General features: G+C 44.6%; 1 protein-coding gene across 9 annotated transcripts in view; it reads left to right on the top strand.

The window, feature by feature from the left end:
• Positions 1-806: 806 nt before the first annotated feature.
• Ercc6 (excision repair cross-complementing rodent repair deficiency, complementation group 6) overlaps positions 807-24,388 on the top strand; it is a 67,700-nt gene continuing 44,118 nt past the window's right edge. For 3 of the 9 annotated variants that reach the window (XR_003950863.1, XR_383187.4, XM_006519120.3), the window contains exons 1-5: positions 807-1,115; positions 4,459-4,894; positions 6,459-6,579; positions 8,464-8,575; positions 13,665-14,394. Coding sequence is in view for 5 of the 9 variants with exons in the window: in XM_006519120.3 (XP_006519183.1) it covers positions 4,473-4,894; positions 6,459-6,579; positions 8,464-8,575; positions 13,665-14,394 (1,385 nt within the window). In the remaining 4 variants the exon portion in view is untranslated. Of the gene's footprint in view, positions 1,116-4,458; positions 4,895-6,458; positions 6,580-8,463; positions 8,576-13,664; positions 14,395-24,388 lie in introns of those variants that run through there. The other 6 variants (XR_003950864.1, XM_030247859.1, XM_030247860.1 and 3 more) reach the window with 5 other exon arrangements.

Consider the following 24,388-nt stretch of genomic DNA (forward strand, 5'->3'; position numbering starts at 1 on the left):
CCACCTCCAGGATTCTTGGTTGGGTAAAGAATGTTACTACTTGGCTTAGATAGTTAATATTAGTTAACAAGTATTAAGTGACTTAATGTAGTTAAGCCATCTGTTGTAGACCTGCATGTTGTACATGCACTCAGGTGCTCTGCCCAGGTCTTGGGGTGGTGTTGGTGAGCGGTCATAAAGGTACGTTTTCCTCTTCGGTTTTAAGATGTGCCAGATGACTAAGGCGGTGAGGTGAGGATGTCAAAGCAAAGGATTTGAGCACCTTTAGCTAGTCACTCATTGGCAGACTCCCTTTTCTTTCTCTAAAAATGATTTCTGAGTTCGAGGCTAGCCTGGTCTACAAAGTGAGTTCCAGGACAGCCAGGGCTATACAGAGAAACCCTGTCTCGAAAAACCAAATTTAAAAAAAAAAAAAAAAGAAAAGAAAGAAAGTTTGGTTTCAGACCCAGGGACAAGGGACTGAGATGCGTATTTTACATATCAAAGCCTCCAGGTTTTCCCAGCATCCTTCAGTCCGTACCTGGCATACCATGTCTCAGTCCCTACCTGGCATACCCTGCCCCATAACCCTGAACTTCCCAGCCCAGGGCCTGGGCTGCCCTTCCCTCAGAGGTTCCTCCCAAAAAAATCCAGGCATTTTGCTCTCTCCTTCTCTCTCTACGCATACACGACCCCCACCCCCACAATGGCGACTTCAACCCTTGGGGCCAGTGAACTCGACAGACAACCGCCTTCCAATAAACCTGCCTTTAGTATAATCTGGTTTAAATTGGCTTATTTCACCGGTGGTGACGGAGAAATAACTTATTAATATCTTTTAATTCATAAAACTAGATAACATTTGTCAAGAATGATACAAGCCGCTCAAATGGCTACAGACTGACCACACAGTCCAACCTAGCCCAGGACAAAGGCCACGCGCGGCTCCCTTTGGTCAACGCACGTGGCAAACCCTTGCTTACAAACGGCTCAGCAAGGCGCAGGCGCCGTTGGTCCTGCCCGCCCCCAGAGGCGGTGCTTAGCACAGGCCTAGGGCGCATGCGCTAAGGTTTGTCTCAACGCTCCGTCGCGGCGGTAGCGACGAAGAATTCGTTTGGGCAGCCGCGTGGTTCTGGGTGAGTGTTCGGCAGCCGGACAGAAGGCCGGGTGAGAGTACTTGCGCCTCGGGCTCTCCATGAGGCTGTGGCCCCGCGCCGTGGGCGTCTAGCCTTCTGCGGCGGAGCCCGTCCGAGCGAGCCGCGGCTTCGCCCGTGGGCCGGATATCTTCCGGCAGGCGCACCTGAAACCGGAAGTGACGTGTGGCGCCGGCTCTCACCTGAGCGGAGGGCACGGGGCAGTGGGGGCGCGGACCAGCCCCTTGCATTTGCTTCTGGGTTTGTGAATGGGGCCCGGCGTGCAGGGCCTACAGGGCTCTGGTGGGTCTGGATGACGATGATGGTGTCCTTGAGAGGGAGAGTCAGGGTGGTGCATACCCGGCGCCTTCCGTAAGATGCAAAGTTGAGTGGGAGGGACAGAGCTGTAAGTGCTGTAACCCGGTACCCTTCGCGGTGTCATCTTCACCGCTGTCCTTCTCTTCCGAGCCCTCTCGTCTTTTTCCTCCTGACTTCATCCTATTAGCACTGCACTGCTATTTCTCTGTTATCCAAAACTGGTCTTTTACGAGCATTAATTGGGTCCTGCTGTTGTCACGCATCCTTAAACTTTTTGAGAGCCATTTCAGTGAAATATAATTTAAGAGCATACCCCCCCACCCCCCGCCCCCGGACCCGTGTAACTTGTCCCTTCTCGCTTCAACACCGTACTTATGTACAGATAACTCTCCAGACCCTAATCCAGCTTGGTTGTGGCCGTAGAAAACCCAAGTCACAAGTCTGGTTTCCTAGCTTTGTAACTTTTAGATGTTTCTGGAACGACTGAAAGATTTACACAGCGAGCAATACTATAATCAGCTCTTGAATTTTGGTTACAAAGTTCTCACTGAGTTCCAGCCTTTATTCATTATCTCATTTCGAGATGCTAACTCTGCTTTTGACCTTGATCAAATCTCATTAATCTTTTAGAGTGACACTTTGTCAGAGAGGCCACCTCACACCTTACCTTCACAGTTTTACTTAGGTCTCTCTTAATTGCCGAGTTATGTAACTTCTTTTTATGGCCATCACCACAGTTGCCCTTGTATATATCTATACTAAAGCCATTTTTTCTTTAAATGCCTGGCCTCCCAGGGGACTAGGGGGAACTGCCTCATGCCTCATTTGATTGAGTCAGTAATTTTGTCAGTGTGTGATTTAGTTCACCTCTGAAACTTTAGTGCTTTGATCAAATCCTTCTTTACATTATACTCCCCCCAACCCCCATGTGCATTCTCTCGCCCACACATGCAAGCTCTCTTCTGGCTATAGCTAGAAGCTAAACAGCTTTTTGCCCTCCTTCCCCTCCCACCATGAACTCCAGGCTGTTAACTTCAGCTGCTCTTCTTGGCCCCTTTCAGTTCTTACTCCTTTGTTCTACCACTTCTCTGACCATCCCAAGGAATGACTTTTCTCCAAGGCCTACTGGTTACAAGAGGAGGGAACTGGGCAGCACTGGAGTGTTGCCAATCCATCATTTTGGAAAGCACACGCCTGCAGTGTTCATTTCTCATGGATAGACTCATTCTTCTCACATTCCTCCCCCATCCCAACTTTGACCAAGGAAAGGCCCAGGCTTCTTCCTTGTGGAGTTATCTTCTTTGTCAACTCCCTTTTGTATCTGTGGGCACCAGGTGTCACTCTCCAGCTAGAGGCAGATGAAAGTGCTATGCCTTCTCCACCTTTCCTGGTTGCCGCACAGTTTTCTGTTCAAGCATCTCTGAAGGACATTATGTTGTTTTCTTGCCATGTATGTACACACACACACACACACACACTTTTTAATTTTAATTTTTTTTTCCTCTTTTACTTTCCAACAAAACCTCGGGTTATCTATCACCCTTTCTCCCTTATGTAGTCAAGGTCCTTAAAGTGGTAGATTGCCTCCCTGTGTCCTCCCTTGCCTTGCTGCCTGCTGACCTCAGACAGTCTGGTTTTTAGTTTTTGTGTCTGTTGCTCTACTGGATTCAACCATCCCTCCACATCCCCTTTTTGTTCTTGTTGCTTGTTTTCCAACGGTATAGCTGTGTGGCTCAGGCTGGCCTGTAACTCACAGTGCTGCTTCAACCTCTCAAGTGCTGGGATTACAGTGTGCGCCACATGTCCAATGAAAAATTTCTTTTACAGGTATCCCCAGCGAGCTGCCCAAGTCCAGATTGACGGAATCCTGCTTTTCTTCTCTAATCTAGTCATTCATTTCTTTTTACTTTACCCTGCTTAAAAATCAGTTTCCTCAAAATTTCATTTGTAAATTTATCTTTGACTAAAATGGTATTGATAATTTTGGTTAAATTAATATATTTTAACTTAAAAATAAATCCCTTTATACATGAAAAATAGAAAAAGAAGTTCCTATAAACTCTTAAGTATGTAGATTTTTAATTCCAGCTCTTACAGGTAGGCTCTGAACCAGAACTCCACCCTTCTATTGGAGGGCGACTTTTCCTCTGAAGATAATAAGAAAGACCCTAAAGTGAGGAATATTCTCTTTTTATCATCACCCTCCTCAGTGATGGTCTCTGGGACCTCCAGGCCTGCGTGCTCTTAGAACTGTGTCCACATTTGCCCAGCCCTTCCCTTCCCCCTTGGACTCAGATTTGCATTGGGACCACAAGATGTGTCAGTATTGTGACTTGTGACTTGAACTCAGCCACCTCCACTTCAGCTTCCTGTCTGCTTCCTTTCTGAGAGTCATTGTTGTGACTGAATCCACTTGTGACTTGGTCACCTAGGCTACCCTTTTTTATTTTGGACTGCTTTGTAAACCTTACTTCCTTTCAGCAGATGCTAACCCATACAATTGTTCCCCCTCCTCTTCCACATGGGTCCCTGAGCCTTGAGGGTAGAGATTTGATGACTGCATTTGAAATGGATGTATCTTTGAGGGTTTTTCCCTTAATCTTCAAGCTTCTGATATGATCCATTCACTAGATGGGGACTCAGTTTAGAAGTTGCTAGTGTGATTCCTGTAGTTCTCACATTACTGATAAATGCACTGCACAGTTGGCTAGGCTGCTCTGACACAAAGCTTCTGTGCCACAGCCCAGTGAAGGTGCTGACTGGCAAGACAGCAGCCAGGTCAGTTTACCTGTTTTAGAACATTCTGAGGCTGCTGTCACTTAGGATTGGGCCACTGTCTTTCTCAGGACCTTTGTTGTTGTCACTGTGTCTATCTTGGTTAGCTTTTCTTTATCCTCAATTGTTCTTTTTAGAAACTTAATTTTATTAGAAGGTTAGCGCTGCTTTGAGAAACTCATGCATTTAGCATATTTAAGACACTGTATACTGATCAACAACCAAAAGGCTTATCAATGCTTTCTTTTTTTAGATAGTTTGTAGAGGATGTTCCACGAGGAAGTTCCCAACTCCACTCACCCTCAGGAGCAAGACTGTTTACCAAGTCAGCATGCCAATGCTTACAAAGACATGCCAGTTGGGCAGGAGAATGGTGGGGTCTCAGAGGCCGGGGAGTGCCTCTCCTCTACTTCCTGTGAGTATGGGCCATCCACATCTGCTGAAGCTTGTGTGTTGGCAGCCACAAGGCGTGGGCCGACCCTGCTACACATTGATCGGCATCAGATCCCTGCAGTTGAGCCCAGTGCTCAGGCCCTGGAGCTGCAGGGCCTGGGTGTGGACGTCTATGACCAGGCTGTCCTGGAACAAGGCGTGCTTCAGCAGGTGGACAGTGCGATGCATGAGGCCAGCTGTGTGGCCCAGCTTGCTGATGCGGAGAAGGAGTATCAGTCAGTCCTGGATGACCTCATGTGAGTGTGAGCCTTCTGTTTCTCAGAGTTTGCATTGAAGTGTAATAGGGAAATTCAGGTAGTAGAAAGCTGAGATTTATAGAACCTCTCATTTGGGAAATAGTAGGTTAAGACAATCCTCGATTTTCCTTCTGAGTTCCAGTCCCTCCCTGGAGGAATAACATTGCCTATAGTTATTGCCTATAGGCTTAGATCAACCCCTGAACCTTGCCTAGGGTCTTGAAGAACAAGGCCTTCCTGGCAGCACATGCAGATGCTCTTCGAAGTGAATTCTGGGAGCTTCATACTTGAGACCCAGGGAACGCTTGGGACCTATCAACCCCTTTCTCTCTCCTATAGATTCTAGTTTGCTGTTCCCAAACAATGTTTTTAATTTATAAAAATATTGGGAATAAACTCCCTGCCCTTCATTTTTCTTGTGTCCTGTTTTTGGCTTTAAAGGAAGATTCAATCTTATGAAGACTTCATTTGTGTTGTAGAAGAAAGAGATGTGGGCTCTGCTGAGTGAAATATTCTGGTGGGGAAGGTGTAGGCCAGCCTCAGGGAGAGGCCAAGGGCAGGGAAGCAGGGAAGCATGGAGCCCACTCGTCCTCCTGGGTGATGTCTAGGTAGGTCAGACATAGAAGCAAGAGCAACTAAGGACTGGCCTGGGTGGAAAAACGGGAAACCCCAGTGCATGGCTAGAGAAGGAGGCAGGTGAGTGAGCACAGAGTTAGAGGCACTACCCAATGGTGGGGCTGTTGCTAGGTTTCTATGGATGCTCAAAGAACATTTCTTTCTGTTAACAGTTCCTTGATAAGTTCTTTTGTTTTAATTGAAATCATGATTATTGTTGTTATTATTTGTTTACACTCCTTGAGTAGCACGTCTTTTGCTTAAGTGTTTTGAAACCTTTCTTGTTCTGTGCAGTGGCCCACCTTCTATGATTGCTCTCGGAACTGTGTCCACTTTCTGTACAGGTTTTAAGGACAATACTGCCTTAAGTAGCTAGTGACTTGCATTGTTACTCTGAAGTCTGCAAAGAATATAAATAGCAAGTCATGAGATTGATTTTCTCTTTTAAAAATTAGAAGCAGCATTTTTGTAATATTTTAGGAGCAACTAATTTTCAATTATTCTTTTCTCTTTACACCATGAAGGTTAATGTTACAGTAGAGGAATTTGCAGTTCTGTGGATGGAAAATATTTACATAGATAAGTGAGTTAAGAGAATAATTAAGCATTTTAGGACTTTTTCAAACTTTGGGATGTGTATCAGTTTCTTCGTATATAAAAGGAAACTTGGACTGAGTTCTGTCCTTATCCAACTGTCTTGAATAAATAGACACTAAAAAAATGCTTGTTCTAGAAATGAGTCAGTTTGCAAATATTCATGGGCTGGTTTAAACCACCTGAGAAGACAGGAACACTGTTGGTGACTTTGTGGCTCTAAGAGGCATTCTGCTTCAGTTTTGTTCATGTTTTCGCTCATAAGAAGTAAGATAGATGTGTTTCTAGCATTTTCTCTACTTTATGCTAAGAAAATGTTACCATGGAGAAAAACAGACAACTATTCTTATTTCAGGTCATGTACAACATCCCTGAGGCAAATCAATAAAATTATAGAGCAACTTAGCCCTCAAGCTGCCAGCAACAGAGACATCAACAGGAAACTAGATTCCGTGAAGCGACAGAAGTATAACAAGGTGATGCTAAGTAACCTACTGAGCGCCACAGTACATTTAAGGACCATTTAAATGCTTAGGAAGGATTCCAGAGGGTACACATGCTATGGGTAATAACAGTATAATAGAAACATATTTTTTAAAAAGATTGATTATTTTAAGTGTATGAGTGTTTTGTCAGTATGTGTACCATGTGTGTTCCTGGTGCATACAGAGGCCAGAAGAGGGCACTAGATCCCTTGCAACTGATGTTACAGATAGTTGTCAGCCACCATGTGGGTATTGGGAACTGAACCCAGGACATCTGTAAGAGTAGTAATTGCTCTTAACCTCTGAGCTACCTCTCTAGCCCCACAATAGAAAAATTTGGGGTGCCTTTCTGTTTGTTTTGCTATGCAGTATTTTTGATAACCCACATGTACGGACACATCCATACATATATGTGGATGCACACATCCATCCATCCATACTCAGGGGCAGTTCTTGTGGTTTTGTGCTCTTTCATGGACAGGGAATGTCAGCATTAACTCTACCATTCCAGCCTCTGCTCGGGCCAGAGCTCTCACTCTGTCTATTTTGTCTGAACTTAGCTATCCTGCTTGGGTCTGGCTTACCAATTGTCTTCTCCTCGTTTCCTGCAGATACAGCTATTACCACTCACAGGACAGCTGTATGGGGCTGCATAGAGGCAGAGAACTCAGGGGTGGGAAGGGACTATTGCCTCTGAGATTGCTTTTCTGAGGCTTTTAAGAATAAGATTTATATAAAAAAATAGGACTTATATACAGCTTTGTGAAGGCTGAAACATTTTTGGGCTTTTGTATAGCAACCACTGTGTGGGAATTGATGGCGGTAGCTGGGGATGACTAACTAGCGTTGATGGTTCTGGCCCCAAGCCCGCAGGTGTCTCTGTTTGCGGCTGACTGAATGCAGCCTGTGGTATACTTGTCCTGTGAGTTCCACTTGAGGGCAGTGTGTAGACTCTGTAGTGTAGCCTTCCTTTATTATCTCACTGAGCTCTTCATTTCTACAGTAGCAACCCAATGTCCAAGCTGGCAGTACTTCAGTGCAGATGGAGCCTTCATAAATCAGGAAGGACATTGGGCTTCTTGTGGGCTGGAATTTTAAGGTGGAGAGAACCAGCTGTTAGGTGACTGGGTCATGGCCTGATCTAATTATATTCTGTGTTTAGGATTTTCAGAGGGAAAATGCTTTGAGTAGGATACAGGAAGCCTGAGAAAACAAGTTGCAAGTCATGGTAGCATACTGTTTGTGTTTGCCTTTGTCCCTCACCTGATGCTAGAGATCAAACCCAGGGCCTGTGTGTACTAGGCAAGAACTCTTTTCTGCATGAAGATAGTTGAAGCTTTCGGAAGGCCACATACCTGAGTTCTCATAATGTCGAGGGAGAGAGAGGAGCCTGAGGTACCTGGGAAGAAGCCTTAGCATAGTGTCTTTCAAAGCTTTGATGGGGTCGAGTGCTCCAAAGGCTGCCGTTCATGGCCAGGTCTCCAGGGGCCTGCCCTTTTGGACTTTTATTTCATGCCACTCTGGGCTGCCGCCTGCTGTAGCTGGTTGGTTTCCTAGGTCAGAAACAGAGTGCAGTGATGTATGCAGAATGTATAGAGGGAACTCAGAGAACATCCACCTCCCAAGTGAGTGCCTGTGAGCTCAGGGTTCTGCCCCGAGGGAGAGGGCTGCCTGTGGGTGTGGCTGGCTGGCTGGCTGGGCTGGAATACTCCTGCTGCAGGAAAGTGGGAACTGCTCAGCTGGTGCTCACTAGGGATGGTACCATGTGGGCTTTTTGTTTACTCTTGATTAAAGTTTTAAATTGTGTGGTGCAGTCTTCGTTTTAACAATAAATCATTGTATTGTATATCTTGTATTCGGGGTTTACAACTTAAGGAACAACAGCTAAAGAAGATAACTGCAAAACAGAAACGTCTCCAGGCCATTCTCGGAGGGGCTGGGGTCCAAGTGGAACTGGATCATGCCAGCCTAGAGGAGGACGATGCAGGTGAGGATGTCGGGGCAGCTTGGCATGCTCTTAATCAATGCCTGGTGCCTGTATTCAGGGGAGGTGTCTTGTGAGACTTTTTTGAGTTTTGAGACTAATGTGTTGCTTTGCCTGTGTCAGATGGGTCTGGGGAAATCTTATTTTCCTGCGGAATCAGAGCTCTTAAGGCACACATGCTTTTTAGAGACTAAAATAAAATGTTAACCTGGTTCTTTCTGGTGGTTACTGGCACAGACTTGTGTTAGGCTTAATAAAACAGAGATTTGCACATTCATATACATTAACTTGATAAAGAGAACTAGGATCTTGATTGGGTTCATTTTGTAGTCTTAGCTCCTCAGTCAGCATCTGTAGGCTTGCTCTTGCTGTCCAGTCTTTAAGGAGCATGACAGGCTTTCCAAGCCCTCCTCCGTAAGGAAAGGCTAGATTCAGGTTAGGTTGTGGCCAGGAGTCCATTTCAAGTTCTCTTCAGGACAACCATGCTTTGGAAAACCTCTTGGGGAAATATATAAACCCCCAAACTAAGTATTTTTTTCTGTGTGTCTGTATTTACACACTGTTGGTTGTTACTTGGCCAGTTTCTGCTTAAAACATAGGTTAAAGATTAATAGGTTAAAGATTAGTAGAGTTTGGTTGATCAAGCAAACATCCTTTGCTAACTCCTGGAACTTTTTTTCACATAGACAAGAGGATTTGTATGAAGAATGTAACAATGGAGAAAAAAAATGTGCTCCCCCTTCCTCCCATCACGTAAAGTGAGAGCTCACTCTGTACCTCAGGCTAGTCTCAAAATTGTCCTCCTGTGTCAGGTGTACATCCTCACTCCTGGCTTTAGATTTGCTTCTAAAGTTCAGTCTCATATGTTCCATCAGGCCTGCCCTGGTTCCTGCCACTTGGGTACCAGATTTCTCATGGTAAGGGGATCTTCCCTGTCTGTCTGAAGCCTGAGTTCTTTAGTTCTGCTGAGGCAGCGTTCATAGATACCTCTGCAAGTCCTGAGGCCTCTTCACCTTTGCCAGGTTCAGCCTGATGATGCTTGAGAGAGTGTCGGACTCCTGTCTCCTGGCTTCTTTTCTGCCCTCTGGTTGGTTCTGGTTTGTTATTGTTGGTAACTTATCCAGGAGTATCTTAAATGCTGATGCTGCTTAGGACATGTTGAGTGTTCGTGTTGCTTCCTCTCCTTGTCTGTCTCCTCCATTTCCCATGGGTTTTGCAGCTACCTGAGATCTGACGCCTTACAAATCCATAGCCCCTTTTTTTCTGAGCTCTTGGTCCCCAGGATACTTTCCCGTCTGACCACTAGCCATTACTGGAGACTGGGCCCTGTCTGCAGAGGCTGTATAGCTGAATGCCAGTAGCCAGGCTTTGGGGAGCCTGGCTCTGTACTGCTGGGTGGACCTCTTTCAGCCCATCTGAAGCCATGTAGCAGATGTTGGGTGTGCTGCCCACATGCTTCCCTGGGGACATGTCTGCACTGCTTCCACATGGTGGTTATGCGGCTTAGCAGCAGCCTCTTCCTGCATGTAGCTGGGATGAGGACAGATTGGAGATCTGCCTTAGCCAGTGTGACCTGCAGGGCAGCAGGCACACTTGCTTCCCTTCTCTATTCAGCCACACATGGTCCTGTCTGAGAAGAGGAAAGAAGCCCATTGAGTAAAGTGGGAAAGAAGGAATTCATCATTATTCACAGCTATATGATAGCTTTTGTAGAAGATACAGAAGAATTGCTGTGGAATGACCACAAGACTTTTAATAATAGCATTGAATACATAGTGCATAAAAATTAGTTATTCTTGTATGCTAGGAAGAATAAAAGATAAAATTTAATATAAGTATCAGTTTTAATCCAAAGACCTAGAAATAAATCTTAGGAAAAAAAGCAGTTCTGAAATGTTTTATATATCTAAAAACTGCAAAATGTTATTGACAAAGAAAAGTCTAAGCAAATGTGGCAATATACTGTGGTTGATGTTGGGTGATTCCGTATTATAAAGATGACATTTTTAGCCAGCTGTAGTTTCAATGCTACCCCAATATAAATTTGAGCCTTTTAAAAAAGATGACAAATGGCATGTATAAGACATAGGCTGAAGGTAGAGGTTATTAGCAAGCTAGTGTTAAAATCCGCAATCCCAACTCTTGGGAGACTGAATCAGCAGGATTGCTGTGAATATGAGGCCATTATAGCCTACAGAGTAAGACCCTGTCTTACCACTCCTTATCTAAGAAAAGAAAACAGAATGCCAATGTCTAGTATAAAGCTGTAGTGACTAAGTCAGTGTTGTATCCACAGCCAGGCAGATGGATGGGATAGAAGGCCCCGGAAACGTGTCCACCAGCGTTTATTCACTTGATGGTGATGAAGATCCTGAGCAGGGCTGTGATGAGCAATCTTTTGACCAGAAGACTAATAAAGGAATCTCAATCCATTACATATATTACATCCAAAAATATACTCCAGGCAGTTTATAGATCTGAATGTTAATGATAAAAAGGCTCTGAGAACATAACACAGGGAGACACTATCATGATCCTGGAGCAGGCGAGGCAAGGACTGAAGCAAGACCACAAGTGTAAAGTGTGCACAGGAAGAGAGCAATTTAACAGCTAAATGGATTTGAGAAACAGCCAGGAGCTTCTGCCTGTCAGGAGAGTGTTCAGAACTGGAGAAGGGAGGTTGCAGAGAAGGTGGGAGAAGATAGTAGTAGAACATGCAAAGGACTTGAATTTATGATGCAGTAAAAAACTAGAAGAAAGGTTAAGACATAGACTAAGAACAAAATTTTGGACACAACAGCAGTTGTCCATAAGGCACGGATTTGAAAGGCCTTCTGTTTTCACTGGAAATCATTGAAGTCATGGAATGGCAAGAATGTGGGCTAGTTTGAATTCTTAAACACTACTGAAACTTAAGCTAGTGCCACTTCTCAAATCTTTTCAGCAGTGTCTGCTAAACCTTAGCATACTAAAGAATCAGATATCTGTTATTACCAAATGATATATACCAGAGTATTCATAGTAGCCCAAGCCTAGAAACCACCCAAACTATGTTAATAGTAGAAAGAGAAAACGGTATAACCACAGGATATTAGTAACAGTCAGTTAATGAATTTCAATCCATTTGAACATTAAATCAGTATGGATTTCATGCTGAATACCAGGCATAGCAGGCAGACAGGAACACAGAGCCAGGCATGAGTCATTCTTAGAGTCAGGCCTGTCAGTGTCTCAGGGGAGGCTGGAGGCTGAGAAGGTGGCAGAGAGGGTGTGCTGAGAACACTAGTTCTTGATTTCTATTACTTGATCTGGATGCTGAAGTAGAACTATAGATTCTTGAAGCTTTTTTTCTGACTAGTCATTGGGGCTTATGATTTATATACTCTGATGTATATTTTATTTCAATGCAAGGTTAGTGGAAAACTGACTGGTGACATTGGCCTGGTAGGTCTTTTGTTTCTGATTACATGATAAAGTATTTTGCTGGAGGTCAGCTTCAGTTAGGGGGAGAGGTATTTCTGGATGACTATATTTGACATATCTTCATATTTAGTATAGCTTTTCAAGTTATTCACATCACACCCCTAGCATGGTATCATCCAGTGTGTGTGTGTGTGTGTGTATGCATGTGTATGCATGTATGAATGCATCGCATGTGTGCATGCAGAGACCAGAAGAGGATATGAGGAATTTTCCTCTGCCATTCTGTGCCTCATTTCTTGAGAACAGGGTTTCTCACTGAACCTTGGGCTTGTTGTCGGCTAGGCTGGCTAGCCAGTGAGCCTGGGGGATCTGCTTGCCTCTTCTCTAATGTTGGGGTTACAGCACTGTGGTCATTCCTGGCTTTCCAGGAACTGAGAATTTAAACTTTGGTAGGTCCTTGTGTTTTTAGAGCAAACCCTCTTCCCAGCTCTCCGATGGACCTGTCCGCATTGAGAAGAACTCACTCGCTGTCTTTGTTGTTCCTTGTGCTGGCATTGCGTTCCAGCTGAGGAATTTAGTTTTCCCATTCTGAAGTGAACCAGGCATGTCCAGCTGTGACCTGAGGGGCACATGTATCCCCGGATAGCTATGAATGCAGCCCCATTAGATGACAGTGTCTTGTAGCAATGCCAAAAGGTTAAGCAGTCAGATACTAGTGACGGGTTGTGACCATGCAGGAAGTGCAGTACTTTCTGTCTTTTTAGATAGGCATGCTGACTCCTTAGATGAACTAAGGTCCATCTGAATGTCTGGCAAAGTAATGACATAGGATGTGGGGGATCACTTGTCATGGCTTACTTCTTAACTGATGATCAAACATAGATTGTCTGTTTATAACCAATAATGTGTAGATAAGCCTGCCTTTGTACAGAAAGTATGGCTATAATGTGATACATTTTTATTCACATTCAAAGTTAGACAAAAGAACAAATGAATATATAGTAGGTAAACATTTTGTGTACTTATGGGGTATCATGTGATATTTCAACGCATATATATTCTGTAGTGTGTAAATTGGGTTAAACATATCCATCTTCTCAAACATTTATCGTTTCTTTAGTGGTGTAAAACATAAAACCTTATTCCAGCTATTGAAACAACACAATCTGTCACTACTATGTATACTCCTCCTTCTTTGGAATGGTACCACAGACGTCCCCTTCTGTTAACTGTGACTTGGTACCACGGATCAGCCTTCTCTTTCCTCCCTGATGTTCTTCTCAGCTCTCAGTAGTCCCATCCTACTCTCAGCATTGTGAAGATCAGCTTGTCTAAATCCCACCTGTGAGGGAGAGCACACAGCACTTGTCTTTCTAAGCCTGGCTTGTTTCTCTTCACATAATCTTTAGTTCGGTGCAGTTGCAGGTGTAGAATTTCATCCTTTAAAAGTAGCTGCACAGTGTTTGTATACCACATTATACAGTGTCACATATTGGGGAAAAGTTACTGAGAATATAGTACACATGGGTTGTAAACTTTGCTCTGCTTCAGTCACTACTGATTTGTTTCATGAGTTCCTGGAAATTCTTACCACCTGTGAGAGAGTGATTGCTTTCCCTTGTGCTCTTTGAGAGTTTTACTCGAGTCTTCATTGTTGCTTCCCTTTCAGAGCCAGGGCCATCATGTCTTGGCAGTATGCTCATGCCTGCCCAGGAGACCGCCTGGGAGGAGCTTATCCGCACTGGCCAGATGACACCGTTTGGTACCCCAGCCCCTCAGAAACAGGAGAAAAAGCCCAGAAAAATAATGCTGAATGAAGCATCAGGCTTTGAAAAATATTTGGCAGAGCAAGCACAACTTTCGTTTGAAAGGAAGAAACAAGCTGCTACTAAAAGAACAGCTAAAAAAGCTATAGTCATATCCGAGTCAAGCCGAGCAGCAATTGAAACCAAGGCAGACCAGAGAAGCCAAGTGCTCTCTCAGACAGACAAGCGCCTGAAGAAGCACAGCAGGAAACTCCAGAGGAGGGCGCTGCAGTTCCAGGGCAAAGTGGGATTGCCGAGCGGGAAGAAACCTTTGGAGCCTGAGGTGAGGCCAGAGGCCGAGGGAGACACTGAGGGTGAGGAGTCTGGGTCCTCTCCCACCGATGGGGAGGAGGAGGAAGAACAAGAGGAGGAGGAAGGGGTAGCCAGCCTGTCTTCTGATGACGTTAGCTATGAGCTGAAGCCTCTTCGGAAGAGGCAGAAATACCAGAAGAAAGTCCCAGTTCAGGAGATCGACGATGACTTCTTTCCAAGTTCTGAGGAGGAAGATGAAGCTATGGAAGGAAGAGGAGGAGGCCGAAAGGTAGCCAGGCGCCAAGACGATGGAGATGAGGATTATTATAAGCAGCGGTTAAGGTTAGTGTGTACGGGGGGTAGGGGGTGGGGGGTGAGAGGTGGGGGCTCTGCTGCTTACGGGAGGCCACCCTAAAGATCTTAGCATTTTAGATCCCTAGGTCCCCTAGCTGTGAGACGCTGGACTTGCTGCCTTAGCCCACAAGAACCTGGACATGGAGTCCTTAGTGGAGCTGGCCCCAAAGGTTTCAGTCTTTATTCTAATTGAGAGGCAAGTCTGGACTGAGGAGCTAGGGGAAGGCTGGGCCAGAGCTGAGAGGGCTGACACTAGCTGCGTGTCTGGTACTCAGAGTTGTCGCCCTGCAGCAAGCGTCAGGAAGGGAAGTGTCTTCCACATTGGGTTTTTTCCTTGTGAGGTAGGATATTCACTTTAGAGAAATTTCCTTTAGAAAAAAGCTGAAACGCGTGTTTTAGCATATGAGAGAAGATGTTCTTTGCCAAATACCTCCTCCCTTGACTTTGAGAAAATAGTTGTCTACAGAATTACAGGCTGCTGTAATGCCGAGGGTACACTGTGCGCACAGCACACATCTCCTTGCCGCCCGCCATCTGCTAGTGCTGAGGCTGGGTTGGCTTTTACCATTAGGACTTTGTCAGCACTTGGTATGAGCTGAGGGGGAGATGAGCGTCTGTGGGGTTACAGTCAGCATCGCCGGGTGGGTTCTCTGAGATAGGAGAGCACTCCACATACCACAGGCACAGGGTTTCTACAGAGGTCAGAGGAGAAAAAGAACCAGGGCACCAGAGAAATATTACTATTGGGATGGCTTTGGCTAGTCCTCAACAGTGCTTTTATTTCTCGGTGAGGGGAAAGCTAGTTGATAGTGTTTCTAGAAGAGTTCCATGTGCCTTCCTGGGAAAGCTTGCCTATTGATTTTGTTTAGTTCAGAGCTGCTGTAACCCTAGTCCAAGCTCCAAGTACATTGCATAACTTATTCAGAGTTTCTTAAAGGTAACTCAAGGCCTAGTGCCACTGCCATTGTAGTAGCTCCTGTGGTAGTGCATAGAGAGGGAGGGGCCTATGCTGCTCATTTACCATCACGGCAAAGGTCAGTGTGCACACCTATAACTATACTGTTTGAGGAATACTGCTCAATACTCTTAAACAGTGAATACTGTCAGTCTTTACTGTAGGAAATTAATAAAAAAGTTAATCATAGCATATTGATTATAAATGGAGCAATATATAGTCTTCTCATTAAACTGAGTCAATATTAAATGTATTTTAAACATACCAATTTATTTTGATTGAATTTTAAATATGGGTACAGTTTAATTTCATGGCAATAAGTTTTTTTAATAATGTTAAGATTGTAAAACAATTTATTATTTCCAAAGCCATACCATAATCCATTTTTTGCTAAAGTTACAGTAAAATCTCAAATGAATTTCAGAAATACCAATAATTCTTAATTGCCACCAAAATATGATAGCTCTTAAAATTTTATAGCTAGTTATTAAGGCTGTTAAGCGGCAGATATACACATTGAAATGTTTATATTACATCTCCTTTGGTGCTCTTTCGATGGGGGGATGTTAAAAGAAAATAAAATGCTAAGGATTGAGAAACATTAATGTTTGAAATTTGTCATTCATGGAATTCTGTTATGTATGCTGTTGTTTGTAGACAGATGGCGTTGTAGTAGGAGTTCTTGGACTGAACAAGAACTTCAGGGTTGCTGACCACAGGATGACTTGAATCATCAGAATAAACCCAAAGTTTCCAGTGTAGGAAATATTGTTTTTAATTGTCTAAGGTTCTGGCTTACCTGCTCTAGAACTGGACAGCCATAGTTGAAACCCTCCCCATTCTGATTAGGCTCAAGCTCTCAGCTCAGTCTTGGATGTTCCCTTCCTGTGCATCTCTTATCCGATCCTCAGGCGGGACCTGGGATCCGCTATAGGTCAAATCTCTGAGTAGTCTTGAGCAGGAGCTATGCTTAGAAGCTGATGTTTGTGGGCTCTTGCTCTTGCTGGAGGGACACAGGTATCCTCTAGGACTGGCTTTTTTAACATGATGCTCATGCTCCAGACATCTCCAAGCTAAATAGACTTTCTGGCACTGATAATATGCCCCGTGCTTTGAATTATCTGTGTCCTGGCAAGACACAGATCCGATTGCCTAGTTAAGGCTGGATGCTAGGACAGAAAAGTAATCCTTTCCCAGCATGCTGGTCAAGCCAGCTGTACCTGTGCCTGGCGCTTGCTACCTGGGTGGTGGGTGCTCTTTCTGGTAAGGCGTCGGCGTCGGTAGCTGCTTGTTAGTGGGCATGAACAGATGTAGAACCTCAGTGTGAAGGAAGCAGTGAAGGAAGATGAGGTGTGGAGGAGACTCTGGAGGAGGTCCATCCTGGCACAGGGCCCTGTCTGCTCAACAGCTCAGATATGCTGCTGTGCTCCTTGTGCTCCATGGTAAATGTGCCTCAGATCCTCTGCTGTGTCATGGGAAATAGAATATTTCATGACAGTGGCAAGGACATGCAGCTCAGCACTGCTTCCCTCAGAGACGTTGCTCAGTTAAGTCAGACCCTGATCACACCACAGGAAAACACCCGAGAACAAGTCAATGAAGCAGAGGCAGCATGTGCAGAGTGAAGGTGGGGGATGCACACTTTGTGTTTTAGCACGGTGGACAGATGTTTGGTAAGGTATATGTACCTGAGACATGGATTTGGGCTTCTCAACAGCGATGTCTTTACAGTTTCTATGTATGCGACTTTGTGGCTTTCTAAATTACATTACTCAAAGGATATAACTTGTAAGGATTAAAGATTAAGCAGTTTAAAAATTAAGCAGAAATACATGAATTGGTTTCCTTTTTTTATTGTAAAGAGTTTCCATTTGTAACTGAAAGGCACAGTAGTTTTAGGAGGTATGCTGTTTGTGTTTAACGGTGAAAGAAGTGCTGATATAGTCAAATCAAGGCTGCATCCGCTCAGGCCCTGAGCAGGCATGGCTTATGTTGTTTTTAGCATCCATCCAGTTAGCACCTTTAGGAAACCTAGAGTTCTCTCTGTAGGTGCCCTTGCTTTTGTCAGAGTGCTGAAGTTTCTTGACAGTCAGCCAGGGGGAAGGACAACTTAGATTCTAGCTAGGCTTTGGGCTTCTTTCCCTTCCCCTGTTTCTGGGAGTGGTGGTCTGTTTTCCAGGAGATCCAGGCCTTCTCTGGGGCTGGGAAAGAAAGCCAGCGTCCCTCAGTGATGCCTGTTGTAGCTGCAGGGTGTGTAAGGGGATGCCAACAGTGCTCCTACTAGCTATTTGCCTGAGATGGTAAAAGGGAACTGCCCTGGGCTCTGGCCTCCTTCCCCAGCAGTAAGGCGAGAGGCATGGAGGGAGTTCATTTCTAAAGACTTTTGTTGTTTTCTGTTGGCAGAAGGAAGTTAGCTTTATCGTTTAACTTTAATTCCTATCTAGAAACTAGCTATGATTGAAGTTGCCTGTACATCTGTAGTAAGGAGCAGGCACTGGAGCAGAACTTAGCAAAGACTGGTCCCTGACCCTTGGGATGACTGTACAAGCCTAGCCTGGAAATCCCACCCAGAAACTTGTCCAAGAGTGCTGGGGTGCTGTCTGGGTTGGAAACTGCTAAGATTTGTATGGCTATTACTGTTTCTCTTCTGAGACCATAGCTTTTGACTGATTGGGTTCTCCAAAAGCTTTCCTGTGTGCCTTGACAATTGTGCTTACGTAAGAGAGGGTCTGGGGTCGAGTTGAGACTCAGCCTTTGATGCCATTGGAAACAATTGTTAATGTTGGGCTTTGAGGTGCAGTGCTTTCTCTATTCCACCCTAAACCAGATAATCCTCATCCAGTCCTCATCTCCTGTCAGTTAGATACAAGTGAGGTCAGAAACCACAGTTTCAAGTGCCTGGTTTCATCTGGAGCACTGCGCTGCATGCTGGTGCTTCAGCCAGAAGTTGGTTCCAGTTGATCCTTGTGTTTGGCGTACAGGCTTCCCATCTATAATTGTAGATACATAGCTATATCAAGATGGGAAAGCCTTACATATTTTTCATTATTCCTGACTTTGAGTTTATACATACTTGTTTTTGCCTTGTTATGGTTATAGTGGCCCTCACAAATACATTATAATCAACTTGCCCATGGTCTCTCTGTTAAGAGCTAGAGCTAAGGCTTGAAGCTGGGAAATGTTAGAAATTCCACTGTGGTTTGGTGGAAAGTACAGTGTCCATGTGTGACCACAAGGTGGTGCCAAGAAGCAGCACGTAGCTGCCTCTCTCATGGCTAAAACCAACCGAAACCTGGAATCTGGGAGGTGGAAATGGTTTAGGGAGATGGCTTCTTAAACTTTGATCACTATCAGCAAAGGAAACAGCTCTTACCTCAAAAGACAGTAGGGGTGGTTTATTTTGGAGTGAAATATGAGAGACTATGGCTCAAAAACAGATTTAACTCACTTTAATACATTCTTGTAATTTTAAATTTTTATCTTTTTGTGCCTGATTTTTACTTTTATTTTATGTAACTAAACTAGAGTTGAAATTGCTGATAAAGGCTCCTTTCATTGTGTAACGGTTACAGTGGGTCTTCAGTTGTCTGAGGCAACTAGAAGCTGATGCTCCCCTCTGTCCTCCCTTCCTCTGGAGCACTGGCTGGGCTTCTGCAGTCTGGCTGAGTTGGAGCTTAGTATGGAGGTTTGGCTTGTGCACATGGAGGAGGAACAGGTTGTCCCTTGTGCTGCCAAGGGCCAGACCCTGAAAGGGTTCAGGCGAGCTAGGATGAACATTGAAGAGTCTCATTAGGAAGGTCAGAGTCCTCTAGGACTGTATGAGGAAGGATGGCATCTGGTGTGCTGACAGTGTGAGTAACTGCACTCCTCATTGTCCATCCCTCTCTTGGCTGAGGTACTGATGAGCAGTGGGAAGGGGACGCTGTGAGCAGTCCAGCGGCAGCTGTGTCTGCTGCAGGGACTCACAGCACTATCTCCAACATGGGTTCTCTCCCCACTGGGGGTAGGGAGTGTCAGTTCCACCCTGCCTGGGGTCCAGCCATTGTGTCGTGGAGCCTCTTTCTCCTCCTTTGCCAGCATCCAGTTTAGGCTGGATCGTTTCTGCTCCTCTGATGGATCCTTGCTTGGACAGAGTGGATAGTCAGCAATTTTAGACTGTACATACTTAAGCAAAAGCTAAATTGATTTATTTACACTCTTTTAGAAGCCCTAATAATTTGATTTCTGAAAATATAAGATTAATGTTTAATCTAGATATGGTCTAGAAACCTAAATATGACAGTTTGAAGATTGTTCTTAACATGTTTCCAGGAGCTTAATTCTTTATCAAGGAAATAAGCTTTCTTTTGTACTTTCTTCTTAGGAATCTAGATTTTAAAGAGAAAAGAAATCCCCCCTCCCAACCCAAACATGTTTTCTTAGAGAGTATGCAGGCTTTGAAATAATAAAACCAAGACACAAATGAAGACTAATCCCGCTCCCTGCTCTGTGCACACCTTTTATTCTCGGCTCAGGGCATAATTGTCTGCATCAGTCTTAATTTACTCTGTGAGATCTGGACTCCTAACTGAGGGTGTTTCATCTGCTCAGATGTGCCAATTAAGTCCACCCAGATAGACCATAAAAAGGGAGAGAAGAAAAGTAAAACACTGAGTATCTCAATTTAGCAAATGAGACGAATCTGCAAGGGATTCTTAGCTGTCTGCAGCAGAAAACCTATTGCAGGGCACAAATGCAAACTGTGTTAGACACACAGCTTGCTGCCTGGGTACACTTGTAAAATCAGACAGTCACCACTGTGCTGCTGCGGGAGAGTCTCTGTCAGGGAAATCACAGTTTCACTGTTCACAGTGATTTGACTGTATGGTGTGTGCTTCCCCCATTTCCAGCCTTATGTTGTGCTGGGCCCAGTGATCTTTGCAGTGTAAAGACAGTGGAGAGACCATGGCAGTGAGGACAGTGGAGTTTGGGAGGGGCATACTCATGTTTTGACTCAGTTCCCGTTAATAGGCGTACTTTGTCCTGGTAGTGGGTTGGTGTGGGCAGTTGTGTCCATCGATTTGTCTGGTGTTAAGTGTGTCTCTCGGGATGGTTCAGCTCAGATCATCTGTAGTCAGAACTGCCAAGCAGCTGTTCTGTGACTTGGGAGAGCCTGTAGGTGTCAGGTGACAGTGGGTTGTGACTTTGCCTATGCAAGATGGGGGTGGAGTCACCCTGCAACCTGAAGCAATCTGTAGCATTGCTGATTTTTTTCAAAATAAACTTTATTATAAAATCTTGTAAAACGTTCACACATAGGAATTAACTAGGCCCAAAGTCTGTATGTTTGTACAGAAGGCCTCTGTGTACTGCTGATGTTAGGACGGAAGTTGAAGGTGTGAGATTTGGCCTGCCCTCATTATAAAGGTCATCACTGATCCTTTGGCTGGAAGTTTGGAAAACACCCACTGAGAGACAGTGTAATGTAACCAAGAAGGGGGATCCTGGGGAGCCTGCCGGGCTGGGCTAGTGTCTGGTATACATCTCCATTGCCCGCAGCTTGTCTCTCTCTGGGGAAATGTCAAACATCTATCCTGTTAAAGGAGTTAATAAATGAACTGCCTAGGTTAGTGCCTGGAATACACTGACACCAGTGACCTCAGTCACTGTAGAAGTACTTTTTAAATATATAAGATATACATGTGATCTCAAAGTTTGTCCAGGGGCCTAGGAGATGGTTTGCCCCATGGGTTAGCTCTTGTCATACAAACCTGATGACCTTAGTTTAGTTCCTGGAAGTGAAAAGCTTTGTGTGGTGTTGCACATCTGTGGTCTAGCACAGGGAAATGGGAGGTAGAGACAGGAGAAGCTCCTGGAAGCTCACAGGCTGGATAGCCTGGGGTACGCTACCTGCACAGTAGCATAAACCATGAGCAAGTCTTTGCCACAGCTGAAGAAGAGAACCAACTCCTGAAAGCTGTCTATACCACGCGTCCAGGGCCACAAACTGACCCTGTCACTGCCAACAGAAAACATGTCCAAGGCCAGCCAGCTCTCACGGCTCAGTTGGAAGTCATAGGCCAAGAAGTTAGAGCATCAGACTGGCAACTGGTGGCTGTGAGATCATGTTTCATCTGTAAAACAGGAGTGGGAATTGTACCCTGCCAAGGGAGACAAGACTACAACACATAAGACCACAGGCAGGATCCTGTAACTGTGGGCAGTTCTCATGCCACAGGCAAAGGTTCCTATGAACTAGGAAGAACCTTAAAAAGAAGTCTTGTGAAGAGCCATGAAGATATTACAGAAGCTGTACAAATGAGATGATTGATCTCACGTAAAAGGCAGCTTAACAGTTGAGGTTAGTATGTATAAATAAGTATACCTGTTACAAGACTTAGTTTTATTATTGTTGTGCTTTTTGTATCGTTCACGCTTTTTTGATAATTAGATTACCAATGTGAACATCTCTGTTGGTGGTTGTTTCTCCTTTGTAAACACTAGGGGGCGCCAGACCCCTGCCCAGGTAGGTCAAGGTTATACTGTTGAGTCCCTACAGTGCTGCTCTAAAAGACCCTTTCTTGAGGCTCTTCTGTGGTCTTCCATGGCTTGCTTTTTAGACCCTTTGGTATCTTTGATAGAGGATGTCATACCTGGAGTGAGATCTTCTGTGCTCGAGGGGGGTCAGGTGGCATAGAGTTTAGATCTGACTAGCCCAGGTGTGCATTGCGTAGTTTTTGTTGTTTGTTTACTTGCTCTTTATTATTTTTTTTTTTTTTTTGTGACAGTCTCCTGAAGATCAGACTGGCCTCAAACTATGTATTTGATATACCATGAGCTCCTGATCCTTCCTGTTCTACCTCCTCAGTGCTGGGACAATGGCCTGCACTGTGACCCTGGCTGCAATAGATGCTTTGAATGTTTGTTTATTATTCTTGTTTAAACTATAGTTAGCTAATATTTCTTGACTTCCTTTTTTTTTAAATTAAAAATGCGCTGGAGAGATGGCTTAGCAGAAGAGCAGTTGCTGACCTTCCAGAGGACCTGGATTCAGTTCCCAGCATCTGTAGGGGCTTGTACAGTTGTCTAGAACTCTAGTTCAAGGAAGTCCAACACCCTCTTCTGGCCTCTGTGGGCATAAGGCATGGAAGTGTTACAGGCAGTAGGCAAAACACCCATACACACAATAAAATAAAAGTAAATTAAAGTTTAAAAATTAAAAAAGGTTTGTTTTAAGCATATGAGTATTCTTTGGCTGAATAAATATATGTGTACCACCTATGTTCCTGGTGTCCATGAATGTCAGAAAGGGGTACCATCCCCTGAAACTGGAGTTACTGATGACTGTGAACTACCATGTGGGTTATGGGAACTGAACCCAGATCACCCTGCAAGAGCAACAAGTCCTTTTAACTGCTGAGCCATCTCTCCAGCCTCAATTTTACAGCTTTTATTTTTGGTAAAGGTTACATAGTAGAATTATCAGATGCTACATAATATGTATGTGGTTTCTTTATATGTTGTACACACAGTATCTCATTTGGCCTTTGTAGCAGAGCACTGTGGGGCTCTTTGCATGTTTGAGGACATAAATATGGCAGTGAGGAATGATGTTTTCTGGAGTTAGGCCCTCCTTCCTAGTGAAAGTCTCTGAAACAGCACTCTTGTCTGTGTCTGGTTCCCTCTTCTCAGTGCTCGTCTCGCAGTGGGTTCTACTCTAGTGGCCACCACTGGCATCATCGGACTGGGTTACAGAAAGTAGGACCTCCCAAGAGAACATGGTACTCAGTGTTCAGTTTGCTTGCAGCTGCAAATACAAGGACAACACAAAGGAGAACACAAGGGTGAGCTCATCCCAGGCCTCGTTCCCGCCCTACGGATACAGACACAGACTGGAGGTAGCAACTCCATTGCTAGCCCAAGAAGGGCTCTTTTCTGCATTGTGGAGTATTTTCCCATCCTTTTCAATTGATCCTGGGCAAGCTTGGAACCAAAACTAGGGTCCCTGATTCTTCCTACTGGGTAGGATACAGAAACCAGTTTGTCTGTAACCAAGTGGATGCTTTGGGGAATCTGAAAATTGAGCTCAGTTTTGAAAAATAAGAAAATTTTGTTTTACGAAATTGTTTTTAATTGTTCAAAGTGATGAGTTTCCCTTTTTTCTCTTTTTAATTTGTTGTTATTCTAAGATTCTAAGAATTTCTCTGACATTGTAATTAGCTCCCCTCTTGCATGGATCATTCTCGTCCCAGACTATAATAATGCTTATTAGTAGGCAAAGTAAGGTCTGGGGCTTTAGGGTTAGGTGGGTGGGAGTAAGAAAGCAAGCAGCAGACAGTCTCTAAATGAGGTAGAACAGGAAGTGTCTAGAAATCATCATCTCTGGATGATCCACTTATGTCGTTTTCAAACTACACTTCTCTGCACCTGTCTTTCTCGTCCCAAGCTCAATTCTGAGCATTGTTCATTGCTCAGCATTTATTTAGTGTCTGTGTGAGCTCTAGGGCATCTTGCCAGTCTCTGGCCTCTGGCTCTCACTAGAATTGGGAGACAGATAAGGATCTCAGGATATGCTGACAGGCACTGATCATGAGACCTCCTGTGTGCCTAGGACGTCCTAGGATTAGGATGGTACTTGGTAGACCAGATGCCTAAGTCTACTTGACCAGGAACAGCTTCCTCTAAGGCAAAGGAACATAGTGTCTGAAGGGTCTGACAAGTGTGAAGATGTACATGTTTGGAGGACATAGGCTGATAGCTGGATATTCAGTTGAAGTGGACCAAGGCCACGGCATTATGCACCCAGCTGTGTCTTTCCATTTATGTAATCTAACTCTCCTTGGAATGCTAGAAATTCTAAAACAAACTAATAGTAAGTAGTGGCATTTAGCTTGCAGGTATGTTCTTAGGGTTTCATTGACAAAGCACCCTAGTAGCTATGTGGGCCTTCGTGTAGTTCAGCTGGTTAATCGGGATCTGGGATACTTCTGACAGACATTATTGCAGCATTAGCCCCAGATCCCAGAGCCTGGGCCAGGGTCTCATTCC

Source organism: Mus musculus, chromosome 14 (genome assembly GCF_000001635.26).
Source record: "Mus musculus strain C57BL/6J chromosome 14, GRCm38.p6 C57BL/6J".
Taxonomy (NCBI): domain Eukaryota; kingdom Metazoa; phylum Chordata; class Mammalia; order Rodentia; family Muridae; genus Mus; species Mus musculus.